At 39.4% G+C, this 25,126-nt stretch overlaps 1 protein-coding gene across 1 annotated transcript; it reads left to right on the top strand.

Moving 5' to 3' along the window:
• The first annotated feature begins 110 nt into the window (after nt 1-110).
• Nucleotides 111-22,675, top strand: VCPIP1 (valosin containing protein interacting protein 1). The gene is made up of 3 exons (XM_006131473.5): nt 111-3,208; nt 10,156-10,242; nt 17,033-22,675. Exons 1-3 carry the CDS (start codon nt 553-555, stop codon nt 17,905-17,907), a joined length of 3,618 nt encoding a protein of 1,205 aa, XP_006131535.3. The 5' UTR covers nt 111-552; the 3' UTR covers nt 17,908-22,675.
• The last annotated feature ends 2,451 nt before the right edge of the window (nt 22,676-25,126 follow it).

A 25,126-nucleotide genomic window follows, 5' to 3' on the forward strand; every position in this document is an offset into this window, starting at 1 on the left:
CATACTGGGCGTGCGCCACCTTAAATGCAGCAGCTGCCCTTCCCCCACCCAAGAGAAAACAGGAAGCAAACAGGTGGCCGCAAAGCATTCTAGGAATTGCGTCTTCTTCCGCTTGCTTCCTCCCTAGCCGGCCCTGTGACCAATACAAAAAACTGCATCTCCCAGAAATCATTGGGGGCTAATCTCCCCTACCTCCTTTCTCTCTCGTCCCTTTCGCAATGCATGGCACGATGGTACTTGTAGTTCCGGAACAACGCACTCTCTAATTCCCACCAGGCAGGCTCGGCGCCTTGAGAAGACTACAATTCCCGGCTGGCTGAGCAGCGTCGCGCCTGCGCCGTCCCTGTGGAAGGCCGTTGCATTGCGGGCAACGGCCGGGGCAGAGAAGAAGCAGTAAGCGGTGGTGCCGGTCGCTTCCGCGTTCCGCGGGGGGTTCGTGCGCCGCGGTTGGGAACAAGGGTGGAATCCGTCGGGCTCCGGCCGTTACCCGGGGCGAGGGGATGAGCCTGTGAGGGGGGCGAAGCTAGCGGGGAGACTGGCCACTGCGGAGAGATGTCCCAACCGCCGCCTCCGCAGCAGCAGCCTGTCGCCAAGAAGCGGGACCGGCGCATCTTCTCGGGAACCTGCCCGGACCCCAGCTGCCAGGCGCGCCTCTTCTTCCCCGCCCATGGGCCGCTGAGCAGCGGCAGCATCGAGTGCACGGACTGCGGGCAGCGCCACGAGCAGCGGCAGCTGCTGGGCGTGGAGGAGGTGACGGACCCGGACCTGGTGCTGCACAACCTGCTGCGGAACGCGCTGCTGGGGGTGAGCGGCGGGGCCCCCCCTAGGAAGAACACGGAGCTGGTCAAAGTTATGGGCCTGTCCAATTATCACTGCAAGCTTCTCTCCCCCATCCTGGCCCGTTATGGCATGGACAAGCAAACGGGCAAGGCCAAGCTTCTCTCCGAGATGAACCAGGGGGATGTCTTTGACTGTGCTCTCCTGGGCGACCGTGCCTTCCTCATCGAGCCTGAGCATGTCGACACAATGGGATATGGCAAGGACCGTTCTGGCAGCCTCCTCTACTTGCATGACACCCTGGAGGATATCAAGAAAGCCAATAACAGCCAGGAGTGCCTGATCCCTGTTCATGTGGATGGTGATGGTCACTGCCTGGTCCATGCTGTCTCCCGGGCACTGGTGGGCAGGGAGCTGTTCTGGCACGCGCTCCGGGAGAACCTGAAGAAACACTTCAAGGAGAACCTGAGCCGCTACAAGGCTCTCTTCCACGATTTCATTGATGCGGTAGAATGGGAGGACATAATCAATGAATGTGACCCTTTGTTTATACCTCCGGAAGGCGTGCCATTGGGTCTGCGAAACATTCACATCTTTGGCTTGGCCAATGTGCTTCATCGGCCCATCATCCTGCTGGATTCCTTGAGTGGAATGCGTAGCTCAGGAGATTACTCAGCTACCTTCCTCCCTGGGCTTATACCTGTAGAGAAATGTATGGGAAAAGATGGCATGTTGAATAAACCTATTTGTATTGCATGGAGTAGCTCTGGACGTAACCATTATATTCCTCTGGTTGGAATAAAAGGTGCTGCTTTACCTAAACTGCCTTTGAAATTGCTTCCTAAAGCTTGGGGAGTTCCTCAGGATCTCATCAGAAAGTATATCAAACTGGAGGAGGATGGTTGTGTGATTGGAGGAGATAGAAGTTTGCAAGACAAATACTTACTGAGACTGGTTGCTGCAATGGAGGAAGTGTTCATGAATAAGCATGGTATTCATCCTAGTTTAGTTGCTGATGTACATCAGTATTTCTACAGAAGAACTGGTGTAATAGGAGTTCAACCTGAAGATGTTACTGCAGCTGCCAAAAAAGCAGTGATAGACAACCGCCTTCACAAGTGTCTAATCTGTGGTGCCCTTTCAGAGCTTCATGTTCCTCTGGAATGGCTGGCTCCAGGAGGGAAACTGTATAACCTGGCCAAAAGTACTCATGGCCAGCTGAGGCCTGACAAAAATTACAGCTTCCCTCTCAATAGTTTGGTGTGCTCTTACAATTCTGTGAAGGATGTCCTGGTGCCTGACTACAATCTGAGTAGCTTGACTGCTTGTAACTGGTGTCATGGTACTTTGGTTCGTCGTGTCAGAGGAGATGGGTCTGTTGTGTATCTGGATGGGGACAGAACTAATACTAGATCCACGGGTGGTAAATGTGGCTGTGGATTCAAGCACTATTGGGATGGTAAAGAATATGACAATCTCCCTGAAGCCTTTCCTATTACTTTAGAATGGGGTGGAAGAGTGGTGAGAGAGACTGTATATTGGTTCCAGTATGAAAGTGATACTACTCTTAACAGTAATGTGTATGATGTTGCAATGAAACTTGTTACCAAACATTTTCCTGGTGAATTTGGTAGTGAGATTCTTGTTCAAAAAGTTGTCAATACAATATTACATCAAACTGCCAAAAAGAACCCTGATGATTATACCCCTGTAAATATTGATGGTGCTCATGTACAGAGAGCTGATGATGTACAGCAAGGACAAGATGTGGAGTCACAACTTCCAACCAAAATTATTCTTACTGGACAGAAAATGAAAACGTTGCACAAGGAAGAGTTGAATATGAGTAAAACTGAAAGAACTATTCAACAGAATATTGCGGACCAGGCTTCTGTAATGCAGAAACGGAAAACTGAGAAATTAAAACAAGAACAAAAAGGGCAACCTAGGACTACTTCCCCTGGTGCTATTCGTGACGGACCGTCATCTGCTCCTGCTACGCCTACAAAGACCCCGTATTCTCCAACTTCTACAAAAGAAAAGAAGATCCGAATAACAACAAATGATGGGCGACAGTCTATGCTTACATTGAAGTCCACAACAACATTTGTGGAGTTGCAGGAAAGTATAGCCAGGGAATTTAATATTCCTCCATACTTGCAATGTATTCGCTATGGCTTTCCTCCCAAAGAGCTTCTGCCACCCAAGGAAGGCCTGGAAAATGAGCCAGTTCCCTTGCAGCATGGTGATAAAATAACTATAGAGATCTTCAAAGGTAAGGTTGAAGGCGGCAGTCAGCCTGCTTCAGCACCCTCAACCCATGCTGTGAAACATGAAGATGCTGCAGTAACCAGTAAAATAGCTTCCAAGGAATTGCAAGAGCAGGTTGATAAAGAAATGTACTCTTTGTGTCTTCTTGCAACACTAATGGGTAAGACAAAATTTAATTTGTACTTAATTTGTGTTGTGTGGTATCTATAGCTCATACATTTTTTTTAACACAATACAGAAAATACCTTATACTCTGTGTCTTTGTGGAGCTCTCTGAGCTTATTTTGGTTTTCTTTCCCCAATGCCTTAGATTAGTCTACCTATGTATAAAAACATCTTCCACCCAGACCTCAAACCATGCAGAGATGGATGCAGGCAAAGGGGACAAGAAGAAATTACATAGACTGCTGGGCTATGTCTACACTGGCATGATTTTCCAGAAATGCTTAAAACGGAACAGTTTTCCGTTATAAGTATTTCCGGAAAAAGAGCATCTACATTGGCAGGATGCTTTTCCGGAAAAGCCCTTTTTCTGGAAAAGTGTCCGTGGCCAATGTAGACGTGCTTTTTTGCGGAAAAGACTACTGTGCTGTCTACACTGGCCCTTTTCCGGAACAGTTTTCCGGAAAAAGGACTTTTGCCCGAGCGGGAGCAGCATAGTTTTTCCAGAAAAGCAGCTGATTTCTTACAGTAGATTGTCAGTGCTCTTCTGGAAATTCAAGGGGCCAGTGTAGACAGCTCGCAGCTTATTCCGGAAAAGCGGCTGATTTTCCGGAATAAGTGGCCCAGTGTAGACACAGCCCCTTTTGTTTAATTGGAAGTTTGGATGCAACCAACTCTTAATTTTGTACAGAGATAAAGCCTTACAGTTTGCCCCTCATAAGGTTTCACTGGTCATTTAAGTCAATGCAATATTGCATCTTTGTCTGAGTTGGTGCAACTTTATATGTAGACTGACAGCGAGGAACAGTAATTGGGTGTTGTAATTTGCTTAAAGTATACAGTGCATCAGTAGTTACCAAAGGAAGAAACTGAATATATTTGAGTTCCAGCTCAATCAGTAAGTTGGAGAAGTTTCCCTTGAAAACAGTTTAAAAATGTGAAATTAAGGTCATCATAATACCAGAAGAAGTGACACTTTTTAGCTTCCTTTCTCTTGTCATTTTCTTTTAATTTTTCCTACTTTGGCTCAGATGACTCAGGCCTTTTTTCAGTGCTTCTTTCACTTCCTGATGTCTAGCCTTACTCTTCTGATGGTTGAAAAGAAACTTTTTCTAGCACTGTTGTCTTTTATTTTTCCTCTATCCTATTTATTTTTGTTTTTCTCTTGTGTTCGGTCTCCTCTTTCTCATTGTTTCTGCTCTGTTTCTGTTTCACTAATGTACCAGCGTGCTAAGCTGAAATGGCTTTACAGGGCTCAGTGCAACAATTCCTGACTCATTTATTGCAGGAAGTACATTCGTCGGAGAAGCACACAGAATAATAGTGTGTTTTGTAGGAATGGGCATTCTCCTTTTCTTGAGGGAAGTAGTTTAGCCAAAACAAAGTAAAACGTGGTATTTTAAAAACAAAACAATTTCATAGAGGGTGGTGACACAGGCTCACACTTTATTTTGATTTCTTAGGAGATCTGGTTGTAGACAGACTCATATCTGATAGCATTTTGAGCTACCAGCCAACATGTTAGCTGGATTTGTGTGCTACAGCCTCAAGGGACCATTTTGGAATAGTCTAGTTTAAAAGTTCTTTCCTTTAAAATGGAGCCTTAAAATACACACTCAGAATGTATAATAGAAAATACTCTTGAAAATGCAGTGGTAACACACTAAAAACCACTCTGATTATATGTTTGTTCTAATGACTTCTGTATCAAACTTGCTTTGTTTACATGTGAATACAGTTAAATTATGAACACTGCAGATCAACCTGGTATTTGAGACTCAAGTTAATCTATGACTCTCACATCAATAAGTGTCAAGATTTTGCATTTGGAGCTTGATTTAACAATTTTATTGATGCAGAAGCTAGAAAATCTAACTCACTTACAGCTGTAGTTGCTTTTCTAGGTTAATAGAACAAATGATATTGCACACTTTTTTCTGTAAGAAAACAGCTATGACAGATTACACAGAACAGAGCCATTGAGTAAAATGCTATTTTTACAGTCATTCTTCTGATCAAAACCATACCTCATTCTAATGACTTCTGGAGAGAATTTGTGCTGGCAACTGGCTGCTTGCAACTGTATTACAGCTAGATAGTTCCATTCATTAATTGATCAGGAAGCTAAGACTTCAAACAATTGTATGAAAACAAATAATTTCTCACAGTAAAAGGAGGTAATATTCTTGTGATGCAGGGAATTATGAACTTTTCAGATGCAATGCTTTCAGCTATCATGCTATCTAAATGATAGTTTCTCAGTTGCCACCTAGCTACAAAGTCTGAAGACTCTGTGCCTCTTAATACAGAGGTTAGTGTAGTATTTGTTTTTACCAATAAAATCCTATAGACATAGGGGTGTAAGCAAGTAGTCGACTACCTGATAAGTCTAGGCTTATTGGGTAGTCGAGTCAACTATTTGACTACTCTTTACCCCTCTCTTCCCCCTCCCCCCCACCTCTGTATAAAAGGCAGCAAGGTGGGGGAAGCAGGATCTGGTACTGGGGGGAGCTGGCTTAAAAACTGGTTTTCCCCCTCCCCCCAGTACTGTCTCTGCCATGTTGCCTTCTCCTCTCCCCCACACTGCTGCCTCTGTCAGAGAAGCAGTCCCTGCCTGCGGTGGGCCCAGGCTTGTTGTTAGCAGAGGCTGCTGCCATGAAGTAGTCCTTGTTTGCGGTGGTCTGGGCTGGTCACAGGTAGAGACTGCTCTGGCAGTAGTCTCTGTTTGTGGCCCGTCCCAGAACCGCCACTGACAATCCTGGCTCAGTCCTGGCTTGTGCCGGGTCCAGGAGCTATCTCCGCTGTGGCTCTGTGCGCCTGGCTCTTGCTACATTTAAACTGCTGAGCCACTGTGTTCTGGACCCAGCACAAACCAGTATTGAGGAAGCTTTCCTTTACTGACTCATTGTTTAGTTGATAAAATTTTTATTGACTACACGATTAATGGATTACCCACCTCTTAACATCTTTAATATACTTGTATTAGAAGATGTAGAGAAAGGACATGCCTGAAAATGTTTTACATTTTCATGCTTACAAGGAAAATCTGTTTCTAAAAATCTGTTACTGGTCATTCTGGGTGCTAGAAAACTTTTCTTTGACACTGGGGAAAACCTTGTCTAGGCTTTTTAACAGAAGAAGCACCAGTTCAGCAGACTTGAGTGACTTTAAGTTGTCTTTCTGGTGCAACTATTTCTGTATCAATAGTTTAATTAAAAACCTTGATAAACTCTCTAGAACATGTATGCTGTGTTCATCTAACTTCTAAAGTGTGATTTTTATTTAACTTTGCATTAAACTGGACATTTTATATTTAGTTTTTGGACTTCTGCTTTACACTTTATATCTGATCTTAAAAAAACTTTGTCTTTCTCCCTTGTTTTTGCCTTGCTCAAAATTTAGAAGCTCCTTCCCCCCACAGCAACTATTTTCTGTTCGTGAAGACCTATTCTAAACACAGTTGCACCAGCTATAGATGTCTTAAATCAACTTAGGTAAACCACTGCAAAAACCTTTGTGGACTCTTACAAGCTAGTCTTAAACCTGTTTTGATCAGTAAGGCTTGTGCTGGTAAGTTAGTATTGGATAAGCTGATACAATCAGGTTTAAATTGCTAAGTGTGTCAAGAAAGGGGATTGCACCAGTTGAACTAAACTGATTTTAAAGTTGATTTTAGTTAAAACAGGGTAACTTCTTTTTGAAGACTGGCCTAAACTGAAAGCTCAGGTAGCAGATTCTGTGTTGTGTCCTCTCCTCCCAGTGCTTGAACTGACCATGCTGTTGTTATATAATTAAAATATATATTAAATAAATATAGATTACACTGTCTCATTCCTATTATTGGAAGAAAGCAGGTGTTTATGCTTCTTGTAAATACCACATTGGCATTCTTGCAGCCATATCTGAAGTTAAAGTACTGAAGTCTACTCTTAAGGAATCTATGAAGCACTCTGTAATCATCATACTCCCAGTGTAATCATCATACTCCCAGTGTATTAATAAGAGTATCATCTCTGGTTTGTGGAGTCCTGAGGGAGTTTCTAAATCCTATTGCATGAATTGCCAGATTAATAGGTTGTTTTATTAAATACATTGAAAAGAATCTGGACCAGCAACATAAGATAAATTTGTAGACACCCAAAGGTAACTTACTAATCTGTACTTGAATTTCAAAGAGCATTACACTATTGCTGAAGTAAGTTTATGTCCAGATGTGATTGTATTTTCTTCCTCTTCTGTTCTCTAATCTGATATCTCTTAATTTAAACATCACAATCCTTTCATAGTTTTCTTCCAAGAGCTGACACTACTATGGTGTATACACTCTTCATCTTTGTTAGTTTATATGCTGTTTTATGTAACATTAAGAGGCTCCTCTGCTGCAGTGCTTCAAAAATCCACTTGCTTAGGGCAAACAGGATTTTTTCCTGGTTGAATGCCATTTAATTCTGTAATATAAAAGCTTTAGTTTTAAAAAGTTTCTAGTTCTTAAGACACAGTGGAAAGAAGAGAACTTTCCATATATGAACAGAGTGTAAAATGATGCAGTTTTTTCTGATACCTTACATAGCTGCAGTGCCTACATTGCTGTTGCTCATAGCATCCCAAAGGTGCAATAGTCAAAATTATATTTAATTAGTTATTAGTATCTTAGTTACTCAGAAACTTGGGGGCAACAATGGAACTTCAGCTTGCTGCTTCTTGGGAAAGCTCTGAGCAGCAGAGTAGTGTTCCAGATCTATAAAAGATGTCTACGCTGCAGTTGAACATTTGCGGTTGGCCTGTATAGGATGACGTGGCTGGCTAGGACTAAGGAGCTCTCTAATTGTAGTGTGGATGTTTGGACTCAGCGTCCCACCTCTTCACCGGATCCTAGAGCCTGGGCTTCATTCTGAGCCTGTATGTCTACACCACAATAAACAGCCTTTTAACTGGACACCTGCAAGCCCAACTCAACTGTAATATAAGAGATACAGATGTTTGTCAAAATTATTTAAAGAAAAATTAAATTCTGCCAAACCTAAATACAATACATGATGAGCAGTGCACAGATATTCCTGCAGCACCTTAGAAAGTACCAGAATAAGTGGATGGTATCATGAGCTTTTGGGCACAGTCCACTTCTTCAGATGAATGGAGTTTAAGGGGTCCAGGTTCCAGATAAATAGCAGACTCCTCGATCCCCTTGCTTTCTCTGCTGTTTATTTGGAACCTGGACCCTTTGAACTCCGTTCATCTGAAGCAGTGAATTGTGCTCATGAAAGTTCATGATATCATCTACATTTTTGTTATTCTCTAAGGTGCTGCAGGCCTATTTGTTGTTGTTTTTAAAGTTTTTTTTTTCTATTACAGACTAACATGGCTACCCTTCTGAAACTAGTGCACAAATTAGTCATTTTAAATTGCAGGAGGTATGGTAACAAAAGTGTAAAATTCACTAAATGTGCTATGATTCAGAGAAATTCATACTTATTGCAATCAATCTAAATCTTTAAAAAAAGAAATAAAAATGTTAAATTTAACATGAACAGAATTGTTAGGAACACATCTTAATTAAACGGAAACAGAAGTTTTGTTTCCTGGCAGTGTTGTGAACTCAGGAAGAATGCTATAAAATGTAATATCCAGGAAGCAAAACTAATGAGAAACAAAAGTGAAACTGTTTTACTCACCAAGATAATTAATATGTAGAAAGTAAATGCAGCATGTCACCAGCATGAACAGTAAATTAAAAATGTTTCTCTTTTAATAATGTTAGTGTTAGTAACGTCATTAAGGGAACATTTAAATGTTGTTTAAATTTTTATAAAATGAAGAGCATCTATTTGAATTGAATTTTGCTTTTCTTCATTGTGGTGCATTAAATAAAACATTAGTCTGTAACTTCATGCTTAGAGATTTTCAAAGGCATCTCTGGGAAACACATTTAAACCCTTTCAGTAGGATTTGGGTTCCTAACTCCCTTATTTTCCTTTAAAAACCCCAGCCTAAATGAAGGAAGAATATTTCCTGTATTTTTAAAATTTGTCCAAGGTTTGGCATGCACTTAATGAGGTGAGCAACCATCTATAAGATGGGTCCATGTCTTTAAAACTGTTAAACCAGCCACAGACTTTGGGCCCATTGACAGTCTCCATCAGTTCTTGAATTATTGAATTTTGGAAGACTAGATTGGCTTCCCCTGCTTATTGGCTCCAGCCTGCCCCCTATACCTTGCGCATTTCTGCCTCTCTATCAGAGGCAGCAGTGTGGGAATGGCAGGGGCAGGTGTATCTGGTGCTCATTGGGAGCAAAGGGGGGGAAATGTGTGTAACCTAGGCTTATCGGTTAATCATATAGTCAACATCCTTAGTATGTAAGTGGTTGACATTTTCATTATTTTGAAGATGGGGAAACATGCAGAAATATTAACTGACTTGTGGGGTCCCCTTGATAAATCATTGGCACGGCTGGTACCAGAAGCCAGGGTGTCTGGGATTCCAGACACTTGCATGGTCCGTGCTAGACAGTACAGTGTTCTACAGTAAAAAGAGTTTAAGGGTGGAATCCTTTGAATGACACACAGTCGTACCATCTGAATAAGAGATGCCTGGGACACGTGGCTCAAGGTTTCCTTTCTGCTTGTGTTCTTAACTGTGAAGAGTACTTGTGTCTGGAGGGACTGTCCTGTAAACTTCAATAAGTCTTATGTTCCTGAATCACTTAGTCTTTCTGGCATTGTTTAATTTATAATGAAAGAGGTGCTGAGATTAAGCAATTTTTTTATATTCATAACTGATGCAGTAAGTGTAGAGGTGCTGGGGCTATGAACTGCTAAACCTAGAGGTGCTGGGACTCAGCCCTCAAAAGCCATGGCAAAAATTAGCACTGACTCTTGACAATTTTACCCTGTATCATTAAATATGACTATTTGTTTTTAGCATTAACCTTGTTTTTGTCTTACAGGCGAAGATGTTTGGTCATATGCTAAGGCACTTCCTCACTTGTTTCAGCAGGGTGGGGTGTTCTACAGCATAATGAAGAAAACTACAGGTACAATTTGTTTCTAAGTTTGAAGTTGAATGTTTTGAAATCTTGGAGCGTATTTTTTTTTTCAAATTTTTAAGATTGAGAAAGTTGATATTGGGATGCTTGCACTTAAAAACAAAACAAAAAATAGAGATGAGTTTTTAAGGTATAGCCAAGATCTTAGGTTGTACTGCCATAACACATTTTTTCAGTTTAATAATGCCATACCAACTTCTAATGCTCCCTCATTTCTTAAATGGAAAAAATAAGTAAAGAACCAAAATGGGGGAAAATGAAGTAAAACATGATATTTGAGAAAACATATTAAGGTTAAAATTATTAAAATGTTGTAGGACTTCACACATCAAAAATTTACAGCTTTGACTGCTGAACCATGGAAATCCAGTAGGCTTGGAACTCATGTAGTTTGATGCTGATTGTATCCCAAAACCCATGGGTTAGCAAGTGTCTCTTCACTTGCTCTATTTTTAAACACTTTTAAAATGTACCAGGTATGTATTTAGTTTCTTTCACTTACTTCAGTGTGAACTCCAGTCATACAGGTGGAACCTCCCTGGTCTGGCACCCTCAGAACCTGACTGGTCCTGAATCAGGGGAAGTCAATCCACCAGGGACTACCCTTTTCCTCCTTGGCTGCCCTGCTGCCACTCGGGGCTCTGCTCTCCTCATGGGGAGGTGGGAACTCCGCTTTTCCCCCATGGCTCTGCTGTCACCCAGGGGCCTGCTTTAGCTCCATGGCTTTTGTACCATTGGGGGGGGGCTCTGCATTCCCCCAGTGGTTTCTGCTGTTGCCTGAGGCTCCCCGCTGCCCCCCAGGGACTCTTCCTGGTGGTCCAGCTGCTGCCTGGAGCTCCACACTCTTGCTGGGTGGCTCCGTTGCCAGACAGGACTCTGTTCTCTTGACTCCCTAGGCTGGCAATGCTCCTGGACCCATGGGATCATCCCAATGATGACAGACCAGATTGCTGGACTAGGGAAATCCGGATTAGAGTTTCAATTTGTATTAATTGGCTTGTTTTCATGTTAGCTTGTATTCTATTTCTTGAAATACTATTTTGTCCCTTTATAGAGTAGGGGTTCTCAACATGCAGGTTGTGATTCACACAGGGCTTACCAACAGTTACTTGTGGGATTACGAGCTGGCTCCTGTTCTTTTTAGTCCTGTGAAGCAGATTTTCTTAGCCAATCTTTCTTGGTCATGGAAAGGACCCTTCTGAATTTCTGAAAGAAACTTTCTCTTTAAAAATGGCATGGCACTTGGCATGATTCTGAAATTCTTACAGGGGGGAAACAGTTGTAAGTGATAAGAATAAGAAAATCCTATTGAATGAGATTTCTTAGATTACAGGGGGGAAAAACATTGGATCTCTGCACATCTGAGATACAGGAATTAGAATTTGTGTAGTGGAAGAACACTGCCTCCTCATGCCGTTTTGCTGAATTGGGTCATTAGCCCTTTCTATATAGACTATCAGAATTGTTGCTGACTACATCATTGCTTCCTCAGTTTCATAGAATCTGGGGTTTTATGTGAGGCCCATAAGACATTTTATTTACTATTGTCCTATGTGCAAGGTTGCCATATTCTGCTGTTTTCCATCTGTGTAGTTTTTTCCTACTGGTATTGTTAAAGTGACACAAATAGGGCACGTGAAGTCCAGGGCATGCTGATTACACGCAACATTGATTGTAAAAGCCATGTACTCCCTCTGCATCCAGTCAAAGCACTGCTGCAGTTCATTCAGCACACCCCACAAATTCTACATATGCAAGTGCAGTTACAACAGTTTTGCTATCCTGGGAGACCATCTTGGTTAGTACAACTTTGCAGCCCACTGAGATGGAGAGCCCATTCACTAGCCTGAGTTGCCCATTGCTGATCTGGAGCAAAATACACCTGCATTCTTCCCCCTCAAAGTACTAAGTCACTGGAATGTCAACAATTCATAGTCTGCCTTTGCATTTTATACTACTGCTTAGGTTGCAGAAGAAACCAGCAGTGAAGAGGCAAACCCCCCACATTGATGGCCAAAAGAAACCTCAAGAGTTTTTGGTCTTTTGTATATGTACTGTGCTCAAATGCCATCGTGATGGGCACAATGTAGGAACTTAAAAATAGTTTACATGACTTACTTTTTATACCCAGATTAAATTTTAAAAGAATTAACTTTTTAATAGCAGTAAACCTGGCGGTTCTGAGGCCATGAATGTTGGCAGCTGTTTCCAGGCAAAGTCATGAAGGAAAGTTACCCTGAATTAAATTTTCATTCTAAAATTGTCTCTCTTATAGCTATACATTTCCAGTTAAGCTTTCTGAGCCATATGAATATGGAACATAGTTTTTGTATATTAGCTACTATTTTTGCTGAATACAAGAGAATTGGGTTTAAGTGCCATAGTTTTCATAGCTTTGCATTGCATGAGGCTACAGACAGAGGAAAATATGAAAAAAAATCACTTATAGAGACTTCAAAAATTCTGTTCTTCGTGCTCTGAAATGCATAGGTTCTACTGTTAATTCATTTTCATATACAAAGTGGATGTTCTTGCATAGTTGGAAAATGCCAGTAATTTGACATGTGCAAAAGACCCAAGGAAGCAGATGGATCTGTCTTAGGGTACGTCTAGACTACATGCCTCTGGCGACAGAGGCATGTAGATTAGGCTACCCGACACAGTAAAATGAAGCGGCGATTTAAATAATCGCCGCTTCATTTAAATTTACATGGCTGCCACGCTGAGCCGACAAACAGCTGATCAGCTGTTTGTCGGCTCAGCGTGGCAGCCATGTAAATTTAAATGAAGCGGCGATTATTTAAATCGCCGCTTCATTTTACTGTGTTGGGTAGCCTAATCTACATGCCTCTGGCGACAGAAGCATGTAGTCTAGACGTACCCTTAGATATACTGTACTAAAACTAACTTTAGATTCTGAGAAAACAGTTGTCTACATGTGAAATAATGTTTTCTTATGAGAAGTTTTGTTGTTGTTAATATCTGATTCTCTTTAAGTTCCCTCTCTGAAATATTAGGCTTTTCTTACCCAAGTCTTTGCACTACAGTTCAACTTAGTTCTTGTGGCATCATCTAGTCAGGCAGATGTTCTACTGCTTTCTCACCATTTGATTTATTTATAGTTTCTTTTTTACCGATCTCAAACTCTTGATTCTGGCTTGCAATAGCTTTCTCACATCAATCCTCTTTTCATTGTATGTTAAATACTATGATAAAAATGTATTAGAGAATTAAGTTCTCTAGTGGAGTGTAGATATTGTTAATTTCTTAGATTGTGCCCAGGGCCTTTCAAACTGCAGAACCACCTATTCAGAGGAAATAGGCTGTTATGGAAACACTCTTAAAACTAGCTGAATGTTGCAGAACCAGTGATAATAGAGCTCCAGCATATAAGCAGTTGTTTGTATTGCACAGCTCCAGATTTCATCAGGTTTACCTATGGAAAAATCCTGTTATCGAGAAATGAGAAGTAATGTCTCTGGGTCCATTTCAGATGAATGATCTTCAGTGTGTTGGGGGGTGAGTGGGATTCATATGGAGAGATTTGAGAAACATCCTGAGCATGTTCGTTCGAGGCCTCTTATTTTAATCTGAAGTAGTTGATGCTATTGGTAGGAGGTGTGCATGTATACCTCCAGATGTGATAAATCTGACTGCGCTGTAGGAAAGACAGAGAGGTTTAATTCTTGAAGCACTTAAAGGCCACTAAGGTGGGTAGCAATTTGAGGCCAAATTCAGCTTTAGGATGAAGGTGTGCATGTCCCATTGGCATCATGGGACCTATGTGCATGTAACTCTTCTGACGACCAAATTTGGTCTGCCATCTCTTTGCAGCTCTCTGTAGACCAGTAGCCATGGAGGCTATTGCCAGCCAAATAGTCCCTTATATTGACTAACTTGATCTGTAGCAATTGATCAACTTTTTATACTTGTCATTGTCCTTTCAGTGCTCAATGTTAAATAATGAATTTAATAGATTTCAAATGATTTAATTACCTTTTTTCTTGAGTCCCAAAATAGTTGCTTCGCTTCATTCAAGTTTACACAAAGAAACTATAGTTTTCTGTATTTTTCTACACTTGAATAATTTCTGCTTTTTTTTTTCATTGAAGAATTGCAGGAATATAAAGATTAAGGATGTTAAGTAATGGTTAATTGACTAGTCGAGTAGCTAACTCCGGGCTCTGCTGCGTTGCCGCTTCGAAATGCCACATGGAGCTGTGGTCAGCTGGGGACTCCCCAGCTGACCATAGGTTCCATGCGGCATTTCCTCAGAACCTGGGGGCTGCTGGAGCCCGGGATCAGCTGGGGAGTCCCCAGCTGACCCTGGGCTCTGCACAGCTGATCCTGGGATCAGCTGTGCGGTACCCCCGTTTTTCCCCCCCTTTGCTGCCTCTATCTGATAGAGGCAGCAAGGGGGGGAATCGATTAGTCAACTGACTAGCCGATAAGCATTTGCTTATCGGATAGTTGACTAGTCCTTAACATCCCTAATAAAGATATCACAAATGTTCCCATTCTTGCTATTTTTCTGATATTGAAAAGTTTATAGGTCTATTACAAGAATTGAACAATTGAACTGGCTCAGACAATTCTACAAAGTCTTCATTGGCAGATGGTCTCTAGGCCCCATCAGCACTAAAATACTGTCTTACATGCCATGCTGGAGTACGAGCAATAACACATATGGCTCATGCTAATCTGTTCAGTGATGACAGCTGAAACCCTCTGAGATATCAGGATGTATCCTTTTCTTCCACACACTAACTTGGGAGCGCAGTCAAAATGACTGCATCGCATTCCAACCTTGCTTGAACCAGCCCTGCAGAATCAGATGGGCAGCAGAGTGGTAGATCACCAAACATAGTTTTCTTAATAAAAAATCATGTTTTTTATAAACAAGCAAAAATAACCCCCACAGTTTTGTAGGCTCAGTGCATGTAGTGGACTGAGACATCATTCTGTGTCTCAGTGACATTTCTCTTTCTGAAAAGAAGATAAAAAGTATTAAAATACACATTTAGTCCTCAAAAATGTGGATCTGACAGCAGCTTTCTAAAATCCTTCCACAATCTCAGTAATATAGAAGCCTTTCTACTAGCAGGCACTCTTTGATGTAGTGAGTGAGGGTATGTCTGCAGTGCATTTAAAAATCTGCAGCTAGTCTCTGCCAGCCAGTTAGAGTTAAGGGGATGTTTCATTGCAGTGTAGATGCTGTGGCTCAGGCTGGAGCATGAGCTTTAGGACCCTGCAAGGTCCTCTCGGTCCCAAAGCTCAGGACAAACTGGAATGTCTACACTATAATTAAACAGCTCATTAGCCCAAGCTCCACCAACTTGAATCAGCCGGCACATGCCAGTTTCAGGTGTCAAACTGAAGTGTAGATGTACAAAAATCTAAAAACTGAGAGTATCTACTGCTGGTCTACATGACTGGAAATATTTGACTAACATTTTTGACATCTTACCTCTGTCTGGCCTTAGTTTATAGTTAAATTGAAATAACAAATGTGTTGCCTTCTTGTAGTACTTATTTGGAAAATGTGGCATGTTCTTGTGGGCTTTTGCCATTCAATACTGAACACTTGTATGTTTTAATCCAGAGGTTCTCAACCTTTTTTGGACCAGGATCCATTTTGTAAATGTTGATGGCAAATGCTGATCCAGTCACTAGCTTAAGTTGAACATGCAAGTATTTTGGCCTCAAAATACTTATTACTCATTACCTGTAAATAACAATAATTAATAACAAGTCAAAATCACTGCCACTAGCAGTGCAGAAGCAAAGATGGCAATACTTTACTATGCCATTTGCCAGCAGCTGCTGTTTTCCATCTGCCCAGCTCTGAATGCAGCAAGTTTGTGACTCTTTCATGCATTCTTGCAACCCACTTTTGGGTTACAACACATGGGATGAAAAACACTTTTTTAGGCTATCCCGAACACAACCCTGCCTTATTAGTTATTTATGCCCTAATACATTTGTTAGTCTTTAAAGTGCCACTGGACTCCTTGTTATAATTATTTAATGTTAACATATAAACAAGAGCAGTATTAGAATCCTGTAGATGCTTTTATGAAACTGTCTGCTTCAATCTCAGCTGTGCTGCTTCTACTAGAACAGTTTAAGGTAAATTGGATCTCTTCAAAATTGCTAGAATGTCAGAAAATGATTGTATGTTGTGATCTAGTATAATTCCCTTCCTTGCCCTTTGAAGATGGCCTTCTGATACTTGATGTTGTGATAACTGTTTGTTTAGTGCTGACAGTATGATCAGTGCTGTCTCATGTATGAAGAACAGAAAAATCCACGCTCCAAAAGTTTACAGTCTGGGAGTGAGAGGACCAAGAAACACCACATCAAATTTCTAAAAACATCTAAGTCCCATTTTCAAAAGTGATTAGGCATGTAGAAATCTGCCATATTGACTTTAATCAAAATTCAAGATCCCTAATCACTTAAGTGCTTAGAAAACTTATACGTACACCTTTGAAGTAAGCAAACAACATATTACAGGTGTATATCTTGCCGTGTAAACTTTGTTCAAATCTGTAATGGTGCATCTTTGTGTGTTTGCCGTAGACCAGTACTGAATAATTACTTGTAATACGGTGGTCATGGCCTGAAAAGTCTTCTAGTATTACTTGAATATGTCTACTGTAATCACTTTACCACTTTCTGATATAACAACTAATATTTTGAATTTGACTACATATTACAAGTATGTTTTTAGAAAAAATGGTCTTAACACTATTGATTTCCCCCATCTTTTCCATAGGTCTGGCTGATGGCAAGCACTGTACTTTTCCATACCTGCCTGGTAAAAACTTTGTGTACAATGCAGCGGAAGATAGATTAGAACTGTGTGTGGATGCTGCTGGGCACTTCCCTATTGGTCCTGATGTTGAAGACTTGGTTAAAGAGGCATTAACTCAAGTACGAGCAGAGGCTACTTCAAGAAGCAGGGAAGCAAGCCCTTCACATGGACTTCTGAAATTAGGTAGCGGTGGTGTAGTAAAAAAGAAGTCTGAGCAACTGCATAATGTAACTGCATTTCAAGGAAAGGGCCATTCACTAGGAACTGCATCTAGTAGCCAACAACTTGATCAAAAAGCCAGAGAAACAATGCTTTTAAGAAAGCATAGCACAGAAACAGACTTCAGTCCCAATCCTGCTAAAATAGAGCCATCTATAATCACATCTGCTCCTGGTAACAGTGAGCTTATCCGCATAGCTCCTGGAGTAGTGACAATGAGAGACAGCAGGCAGCTTGACCCTACTTTGGTTGAGGCACAGCGAAAAAAATTACAGGAAATGGTTTCTTCTATTCAGGCATCAATGGACAGACACCTGCGGGATCAGAATGCAGAACAATCAGCATCAATTGATCTGTCGCAAAGGAAAATAGAAGCAGTAAGTTCATCACCTAAAACTGGGAGCATTCAGGCTAATTTGCCTGAATCTTTTTCTGTAATAGGTGGTACTGAACTTTCAAATACAGAAACAACTGCTGGCAATGTGGTAAATTCAATGGGAGCAACATTCCACACAAGACCTAAAGCACAAAAAGGAAATTCTGTTGAGGAAGCTGAGGAGATGGATAGTCAAGATGCAGAGATTTCTAATACAACCGAGCCAATGGATCACTCTTGATTGGTTAAAAGCTGATAAATATAGAGATTACTGTTCAAATGTAATGTTTGTTGGCTGGGCCACATAAAATGATTAGTCATTAAATCTTGTATGTTTCAAAGATTATATCGTCTTATCCAGTGCATGATAGCAAGTGTGTGGTTGGCAATAGCTTTTAATATTCCATGCTGCTGCCCAGGCTGGCTCTCAGTTAGGTGTAAATTAGCTATTAGAAAAAACACTGAGATGAATATCTGCTGTAGATGTGGGTTATTGAAAGTTTTTTGTAATTTTAATTCCATGAAAGTCTTAAAATTTAAACCCATGTGAGATTCTTTGTGCTAGTTTAAGATTACCAAAAAGGCTAGAACAGAGTAAAAATACAAAATTGACGAAGATAATGTTACCCCAGAAGTCTTGTGTCCAATCAAATTTATAGCGTAAACAGACATTTACATTAATTTCAGAAAAGCAACTGAAATTTAAATTGTATGTTTACTTCATAAAACTATATATACAACACTTTAATTACAAGACACTGACATTCCCTTAGATTTAAACACTTTCATCCATATGCCTGTATGTGCTTGTCAGAAACTTGGAATATAAGTAATTATAAGTAAGCTCTCTTGAACTTCTGCATATTGTCAATTTGAGCAAGATTAGGAAAAAAGGTTATTTAGCGTAAAACAAAGACAAAGCGAATGTGGTGCAGTTATGCATGGCTGTCTGAGCCAACAGTCATTCTACTGCTCTGTGATAGCATGCACTTTTTTGCCATGCAATGTTTTTGATAGTGGGATGGAGGAAAGACAGGTTGGAAAATGTTGTAAGAAGTTACAACAGATTAATAGCAAATTAGTAAAGATTTTGATTATTAGCACTGGTAAATGGTGGCTATAGTTAAGTAATGGCTAATTTTCAGAGCATGAGGAATTAACAGAATTTACTAGAAAAATAGCTCTTGAATGAGTTGCATTGTTCTAAAAAAAAATTTCAGTGATAGTTGAGCTTCTCAAAGCTCATTTTTTAAATTACATGGAAACAGGAGAAATATACTGTTATAAAGGCTACTGTTTCTATTGGCTTCACTTGTTTGTGATGCAAATTTCCCTGCGTCAGTTCTTGATAAAGCTGGTATCTGCCTAAGAACCTTATTCATCAGGTCTACAGTGATAGTTCTTAAGAAGCAGCCGCTGTGCGTGCTCCATTAAGATGGAATGTTTATCTATATTGATATTTCACTTTGCCTTGTATATTCATATTTTAAGTGCATTATTGCTGCTTCCTCTGATTTAAGCAAAAATGGATTAGGCAAAAGATGTTAATACAGCCTCAAAGGAATTTAAAACATTTAGATCTTGAAGTCAGTGTTTGTGTACACATGGGATTTTACTAGTTCCACAGATATTAAGTTTTTATTATAAGCAAGTTTGTATTCAGAAAAATATTTCCTCACTTTTTACATTTATAGTCACATCACCAGAAACAAATTCTAAGCACTGTTATGATAAAATGCCCTAATTAAGGGAGAACATATTTTTTATATGGAAAAGTACCTGAAGCAAGTCACTTAAAATATCCAAATTTACTTAAATTACTAGTAATTAAAACATCATATATTGGCTTTGTCTTTTCATACAGGGAATAAATATTTCATAAGGTAGTGCACTACTAACATGTAAAACATACAAATCATCTTTTCATGAATGAATGCTAATTTAAAAGATACCCGTTGCTAATTTAATCATTTGGTTGAGAATTGCAATCCATGAAGTAAACTTAGTACCAAAATTGATCTCTCTGGTGCATTGATTAACTGACATTGCTTATTCAGTGAGAAATAGGATGCACACACAGCAGCTGGAAGTTTGCTATAACCTCAGACTTTGCATTAGTGTCCAGTGCTGCAGCCTCGTTGTTGGAGGCTAGAGATAGAAATAGAATGTGGAGACAGAAAGCACAAGCCTCTACATGGTGACAGATGTTAGAAAAAGGGACTCGCAATAGTATAGCGTTTCCAGAAATCACTATAAATGAGCAGGGATTGAGAGAGGAGGTACCTGGGTGGTTCTGAATTTTAGTGAGTCTAGCTGATATAGGAATTTCTTAAACACACACACTAAAATCTCTTCAGTGAAAAGGAGAGAGAAACCTTCCCCATAAGTATGTATAGGGTGTTGGGAGAGTCTGAAGTATTTCCATGCATTTTTAAATTTATTACACCTCCCCTTCTTCCTTGGTTCTGCTTAGAGGTATGGTGTGTATCTGTCAGCTACATGTTGCGTTTTCAGGGGGACTGCATAGATATGTATGTGTGCACATTTTATTGCTTGAAGAGGAAGATTCAGAGCAGTTTTAACTTGTATTTTTTTTTGTGGTTTATTCTGTTAAATCTTTCCACACACCTTTCCTTTATGAACAGAATTTAAAAAGATGCAGCTATTCATTCTTTGTATTTTGGCCCACAATTAGTGTCATATGCCTGGGACCTATCACAAATCATGTCTCTCAGAACCTTTTACTTTGTGAAATAAAAAAAAATAGGAAGGAGGTATAGTTAAATGTTCATAACGACAGGATGCATGAGAACTGGAATTGAAGCTTGTTTTTTTAATTTCATGTGAGCACTCCTATTTTCATGGAAACTTGCAATTAATGTGTGTATTTCTTTGCAGTTTTCCTTGAGTTAACTTTCTGATGCACGTAAACATCAGTGTTTTAGTGATATGACCCTACAACATAACCAAAGTGAAGTCAGATTTCATTTGCACCTGAGGGAGGTGTATAGCTGTATGAAAGAAATTCAAGGGTACTTTTAAGTTTGGGCAAATGTTGCATTTGAACTCTAGTGGACATATCAGAAGCAAATATAGTATACTTGTCTTTCTACCACTTGTGTGCTTGGCATATTTCCCAAAAGAGGGTCAGGAAAAAGGTGTGTGTGGGGGGGAGAGAGGGATATGTTGGTGGGAGGAGAGCTTTAGTAAAGTAATAAGTGGTTAATAAAACTGTGTGAGCAGGTTTATCTAAAAAAGTGCAAAGATTAGTCAGTATAGTTTATCATCAGGCCTACTAATACTTGCTACAGAGTCACCAGTTTGAAATTCAGTAGTAGTTCCCACTGTTTGGGGCAGCTGTACCAGTTTCTAACCCTGCCAACATTTGCTTGGTGTGCCCGACAAACGAGACTAAGTTTTGGAGTTTTTCAAGCTCCATTGCAGGTTAGTGCATGTGATTTGGACAAATCAAGTAGCTACTGTCGGTATGCCAGAGCCCAACACAAAGACTTGCTAACATAGGGATTGGAATCCAGACTATTGGGCAAATGCGTTTGAATCAATATCAGTGGATACTGGATACCACTGGAGTACAGCATGTAGTTAGCTTTCCAGCCAAATTACAGATTTTAACAGTATTGTTATAAAGGTTGGTGATAAATAAGTACTCACTAATGTTTTATATTTCTCTGGGAATTAATATTTGAATTTCATTGTGTGAGTGAAGTAGAGGTTGACGTTCCTTTCTTAAAATGCTGCATCAATTACTATAATATTCTTTGGGACAGCTTCTCTTTTGCAATCACAAAGACACTCATTTATACAGTTGAATTTTTTTTGAGCTTTTCAAGTTTAAATAGTATCTATTAACAAATGTAAAACATAGCAGCAGAGCTTAAAAGGTTCTGATACTATTTGAAATTAAAGGCAGTCCTTTATTTTACATACCTATTGTGTGGTTTAATACTGATGTGGAAGTTGTTTTAAAACCACAGATCAAGCATGTGAACATAAAATAGCTCTATGTAAGGACAATATGGCTGTGTTAATGTCTTAACAAGGTTTCTGTAGCCTCCAAGAGAATACTCCGGCAAACTTCACAGAAGTACACTGGCTCAGAGCTATGTGCTAACTCCACACAAAGGGCACATTTTTAAAACCAAAGTGTTTAATTTAAAACCTTCAAAATATATTTTAAAAAAGGGTGAGGGCAAATATACTACCCCCACTGACTAATTCTGCCTTTTCTCTGGAACACACTGAAATGCTGGATATTACAGTTCAGAATTTGATATTTAGAAGTGAGAGTTTCAGCACTATGCTCTAACAGATTTGAACAAAAGTGAATGATTGAGGAAAATGCCATTGATATTTGTACAGTTGTTTGACCTTGACCATTTAAAAAAAAAAATTATGGAGTCTACATACGTTTGTAGTACAATATTAATATGAAGTCAAGCCTGCATTAGAACACCAATAGTGATTTGTTTAATGTTGTTTTGCTTGTGAATATCAGTTATTGAGTATTTTCAATTTTAAGATGTTGCATAAAATCTGTAGAATGCAGAATTCCCTCTGAGCCCTTATGCCTGTGGTAGAGCAATAAAAGATTGAAACATGATTGGTATTTTCAGATTTATTTTATTTTTAATGAGGATTATTGCCAAGAAACAAGAGTGCACTATTTGGAGGTAATGCTATTTAAAATATGTATAAATAAGCATTAATAGTGTATATATTTAGAAAACAAATCTTTTTAAACAGTAAGTGCTTTACATGTTGACTTTAAAAATAAATTAGCGTAAAACATTGTAACATCTTCACAGCTATGGCTGTTATCCAGAACATTTTGGTTTGTTTTATTTGTGATTCCTGTACTAATTACATTTGGTTTTTATCTGTAATGTAACAATAGTGTATTATAACAGTATATAGTGTACTATACTACACTTCACTGTACAGTATTTGGAATTTTCTTTGATTGCTATAATTAAAACTATAAGTTAAAATGTCGTCTGCTACTTTTTAAAGTACAACTTTTTGCCAAGCCTTTCACACCTCAGATTTTGTTACTTTTTAAAAAATTAAAATTGCCTTAAAAAAAAAAAAGTTGGGGGAGGGACTCGATGCCATTAACTAATGGACACTTAAATCAGGGCTACTCAACTTTGGAAGCCCCGGGGGCCACCATGATACTCACATCACATGCCACAACTTAAGCGCGGTTGCATATATATGCAAATAGCTTCTTTCACATCGATGGGCATGAATAGAAAGCACTTCCCACAATGCCCCAGTGCTCCTGGCACCCCCTCCCTGTACTGGTCTGTTCCAGCCAGCCCATCTGCATGTGTCTTTCAATGCTCACCCCACCTGGGAGACACCTTGCCATAGTGGAGCATGATCCCAGTGAAGGCCATGTTTAAAGGACCCCACCTACAGGCCATGTGTTGAGCCCTGCAAAAACACAAACTGCACCGCGGGCTGCAAACATACAGGCCACGTGTTAGTAGCCCTGATTTAAATCACATGCTACTTGCACCCAGTAGTAGTTATACATAAAGGGAAATAAACTTCTCTTGTTGTCCTGTATTAGTTTTAGTGACACTTCTGATTTAAGGAAATGTTTCTCTTTAGAGTGAAAGTGGGACTTTTCAACCTCTTACTTGTTTTGAATACTTGAGTAACTATTTAACACAGCTACATTTATGAAGCTATCAAAGGCTCTTTAAAGATAGAATTTAATGTGCACTAAAACTGAACTCTGAAGAATTAATTATTTGAACATTAGAAGATGTCACTTGGAGAGGAAAGTAATGAAATAAACACAAGACCAAGATAGATATTCAAAGTAAACATGCAACCTGGGATATGAAGTGTAGTGAACTTAAAATTTAAAACAAAATTTACAAAGACTGTGTTTCTATAGGTAAATATTAAATAATAGCAATGGATTATTCTAGGTCCCTCCCAACCTTTAGAAATCCTACCAATACTTGAATAATACTGTTACATCTCTAATGCTTAAAATAACTCTCCTAGTTCTACTTGCTGTAAGTCAAATTTTCCTCTGAAGACTGTTGGCAAAAATGGCATTATAAGGTTCCATTTGTGTCTGAATTGGAGCTGGTGCACATATCTGAGGTTTTTTATGTTGAGTAAAACATTTTGATTGACCAACATTTTTAATGCTTTTTAATGCAAAAGGAAAGGAAGGGCTATATTTACAAAGCTGTCAGAGGAGGTATTTATGCTGGTGACAAAATAGTTACAGAGCTAATGATTCAGGGGTTTCACAAGTTTTCATCATCTTGGGCAAACTCAAGAGGTTGAAACTTCCCATTCTTGGTCTCTGGCCGAAGATGTATTATTTTGGAAACGGAAAAATCTCTTCAGTCATTTTCAAATTTTACGAGAGTGGAAAAAACAGCCATACAGTTAGCTCAAAGAACTCTGAAGAATGGCATGTAAAGTCCTTTCTGAGTAGGTTCAGAATCAAATTTGAAGGGAAATTAATTGCATTTTAAAACTACGAACAACTAAAAACTGTCCTTTTATAGAGTTGTATTTCACAAGTGTGAACAAACTACAGACAATGTATGTTAGTGGTTTAAGCAGCTAAGGCTAAGTTGATAATACTTTTGAGTTGGTATCAGACCCGAGGTTGTGTGTGTCTGCAAACTGCCTGTCTGTTCTGGAAAGGGAGGGACGGCACTATCCCCTATAAATAAGCCTGTAACATCAAGTATGATTCTTTTCAGGAAAATAAAACATTTTTCTGTTTGATGGAATAGTAACTAGCAAACACCTTGTTTTAAGAAAAAGTTTCTGTGGAAGTAAATCATTTGAAGCTTCACACATTAAGCCTGATCTGTAGTTCAAGAGGGAAACTAAGGCATGCCACCTTTAACTTAATAATTGAACAATGAAGTAATTCACTTAAACCCTCTGAAGCTGGTGTGCAGAATGAAAGCATATCATTGGGTAACATTAGGCTGATCAAAATTAGCAAGAACATCTGCAAAGGAAAAGTATTCTAAGATATAATGTGTCACCCCCCCAGGGTAGAAATGTTTTTTTTGTCTTTCAGATCAGAAAGTGCTGGTACCAGCTGAAGAACAGTTGAACAACTAAAGAAAAAAACATGGTTCTGTGTCATGACATAATAAGTTTGTGTTCTGTCTTCTGTCCAAGTTTGTCTTGTGTGTCTTAATTGTAATATGTATTGCAATTGTAATTGTGTGTAGGATATTAGTGTTTTTATGAAAGGATATTTTAAATAAAGCAGAAGCATGAATTTAAACAAAAACAAAATTAATAATTGGGCCCAATCAATCAATTGACAATCAATTAGTAACTATAAAGTTTAGTGAAAAGATAATAGTGTAGTAATTGTTAAGCTAGGAGAATGTTAACAATGTCTTCACAGGTGAACAAAAAGAAACTGAAAAGAAGCAAGA

The sequence above is a fragment of the Pelodiscus sinensis genome, chromosome 2 (assembly GCF_052426305.1).
Source record: "Pelodiscus sinensis isolate ZL-2025 chromosome 2, ASM5242630v1, whole genome shotgun sequence".
Lineage (NCBI taxonomy): Eukaryota > Metazoa > Chordata > Testudines > Trionychidae > Pelodiscus > Pelodiscus sinensis.

Excerpts from the sequence above, each read along its gene's own strand:
- VCPIP1 (XM_006131473.5), top strand. The coding sequence starts at position 553 with ATGTCCCAACCGCCGCCTCCGCAGCAGCAGCCTGTCGCCAAGAAGCGG. Across the intron at positions 3,209-10,155 it reads TCTTCTTGCAACACTAATGG|GCGAAGATGTTTGGTCATAT; the intron begins GTAAGACAAAAT and ends TTTGTCTTACAG. Across the intron at positions 10,243-17,032 it reads CATAATGAAGAAAACTACAG|GTCTGGCTGATGGCAAGCAC; the intron begins GTACAATTTGTT and ends TCTTTTCCATAG.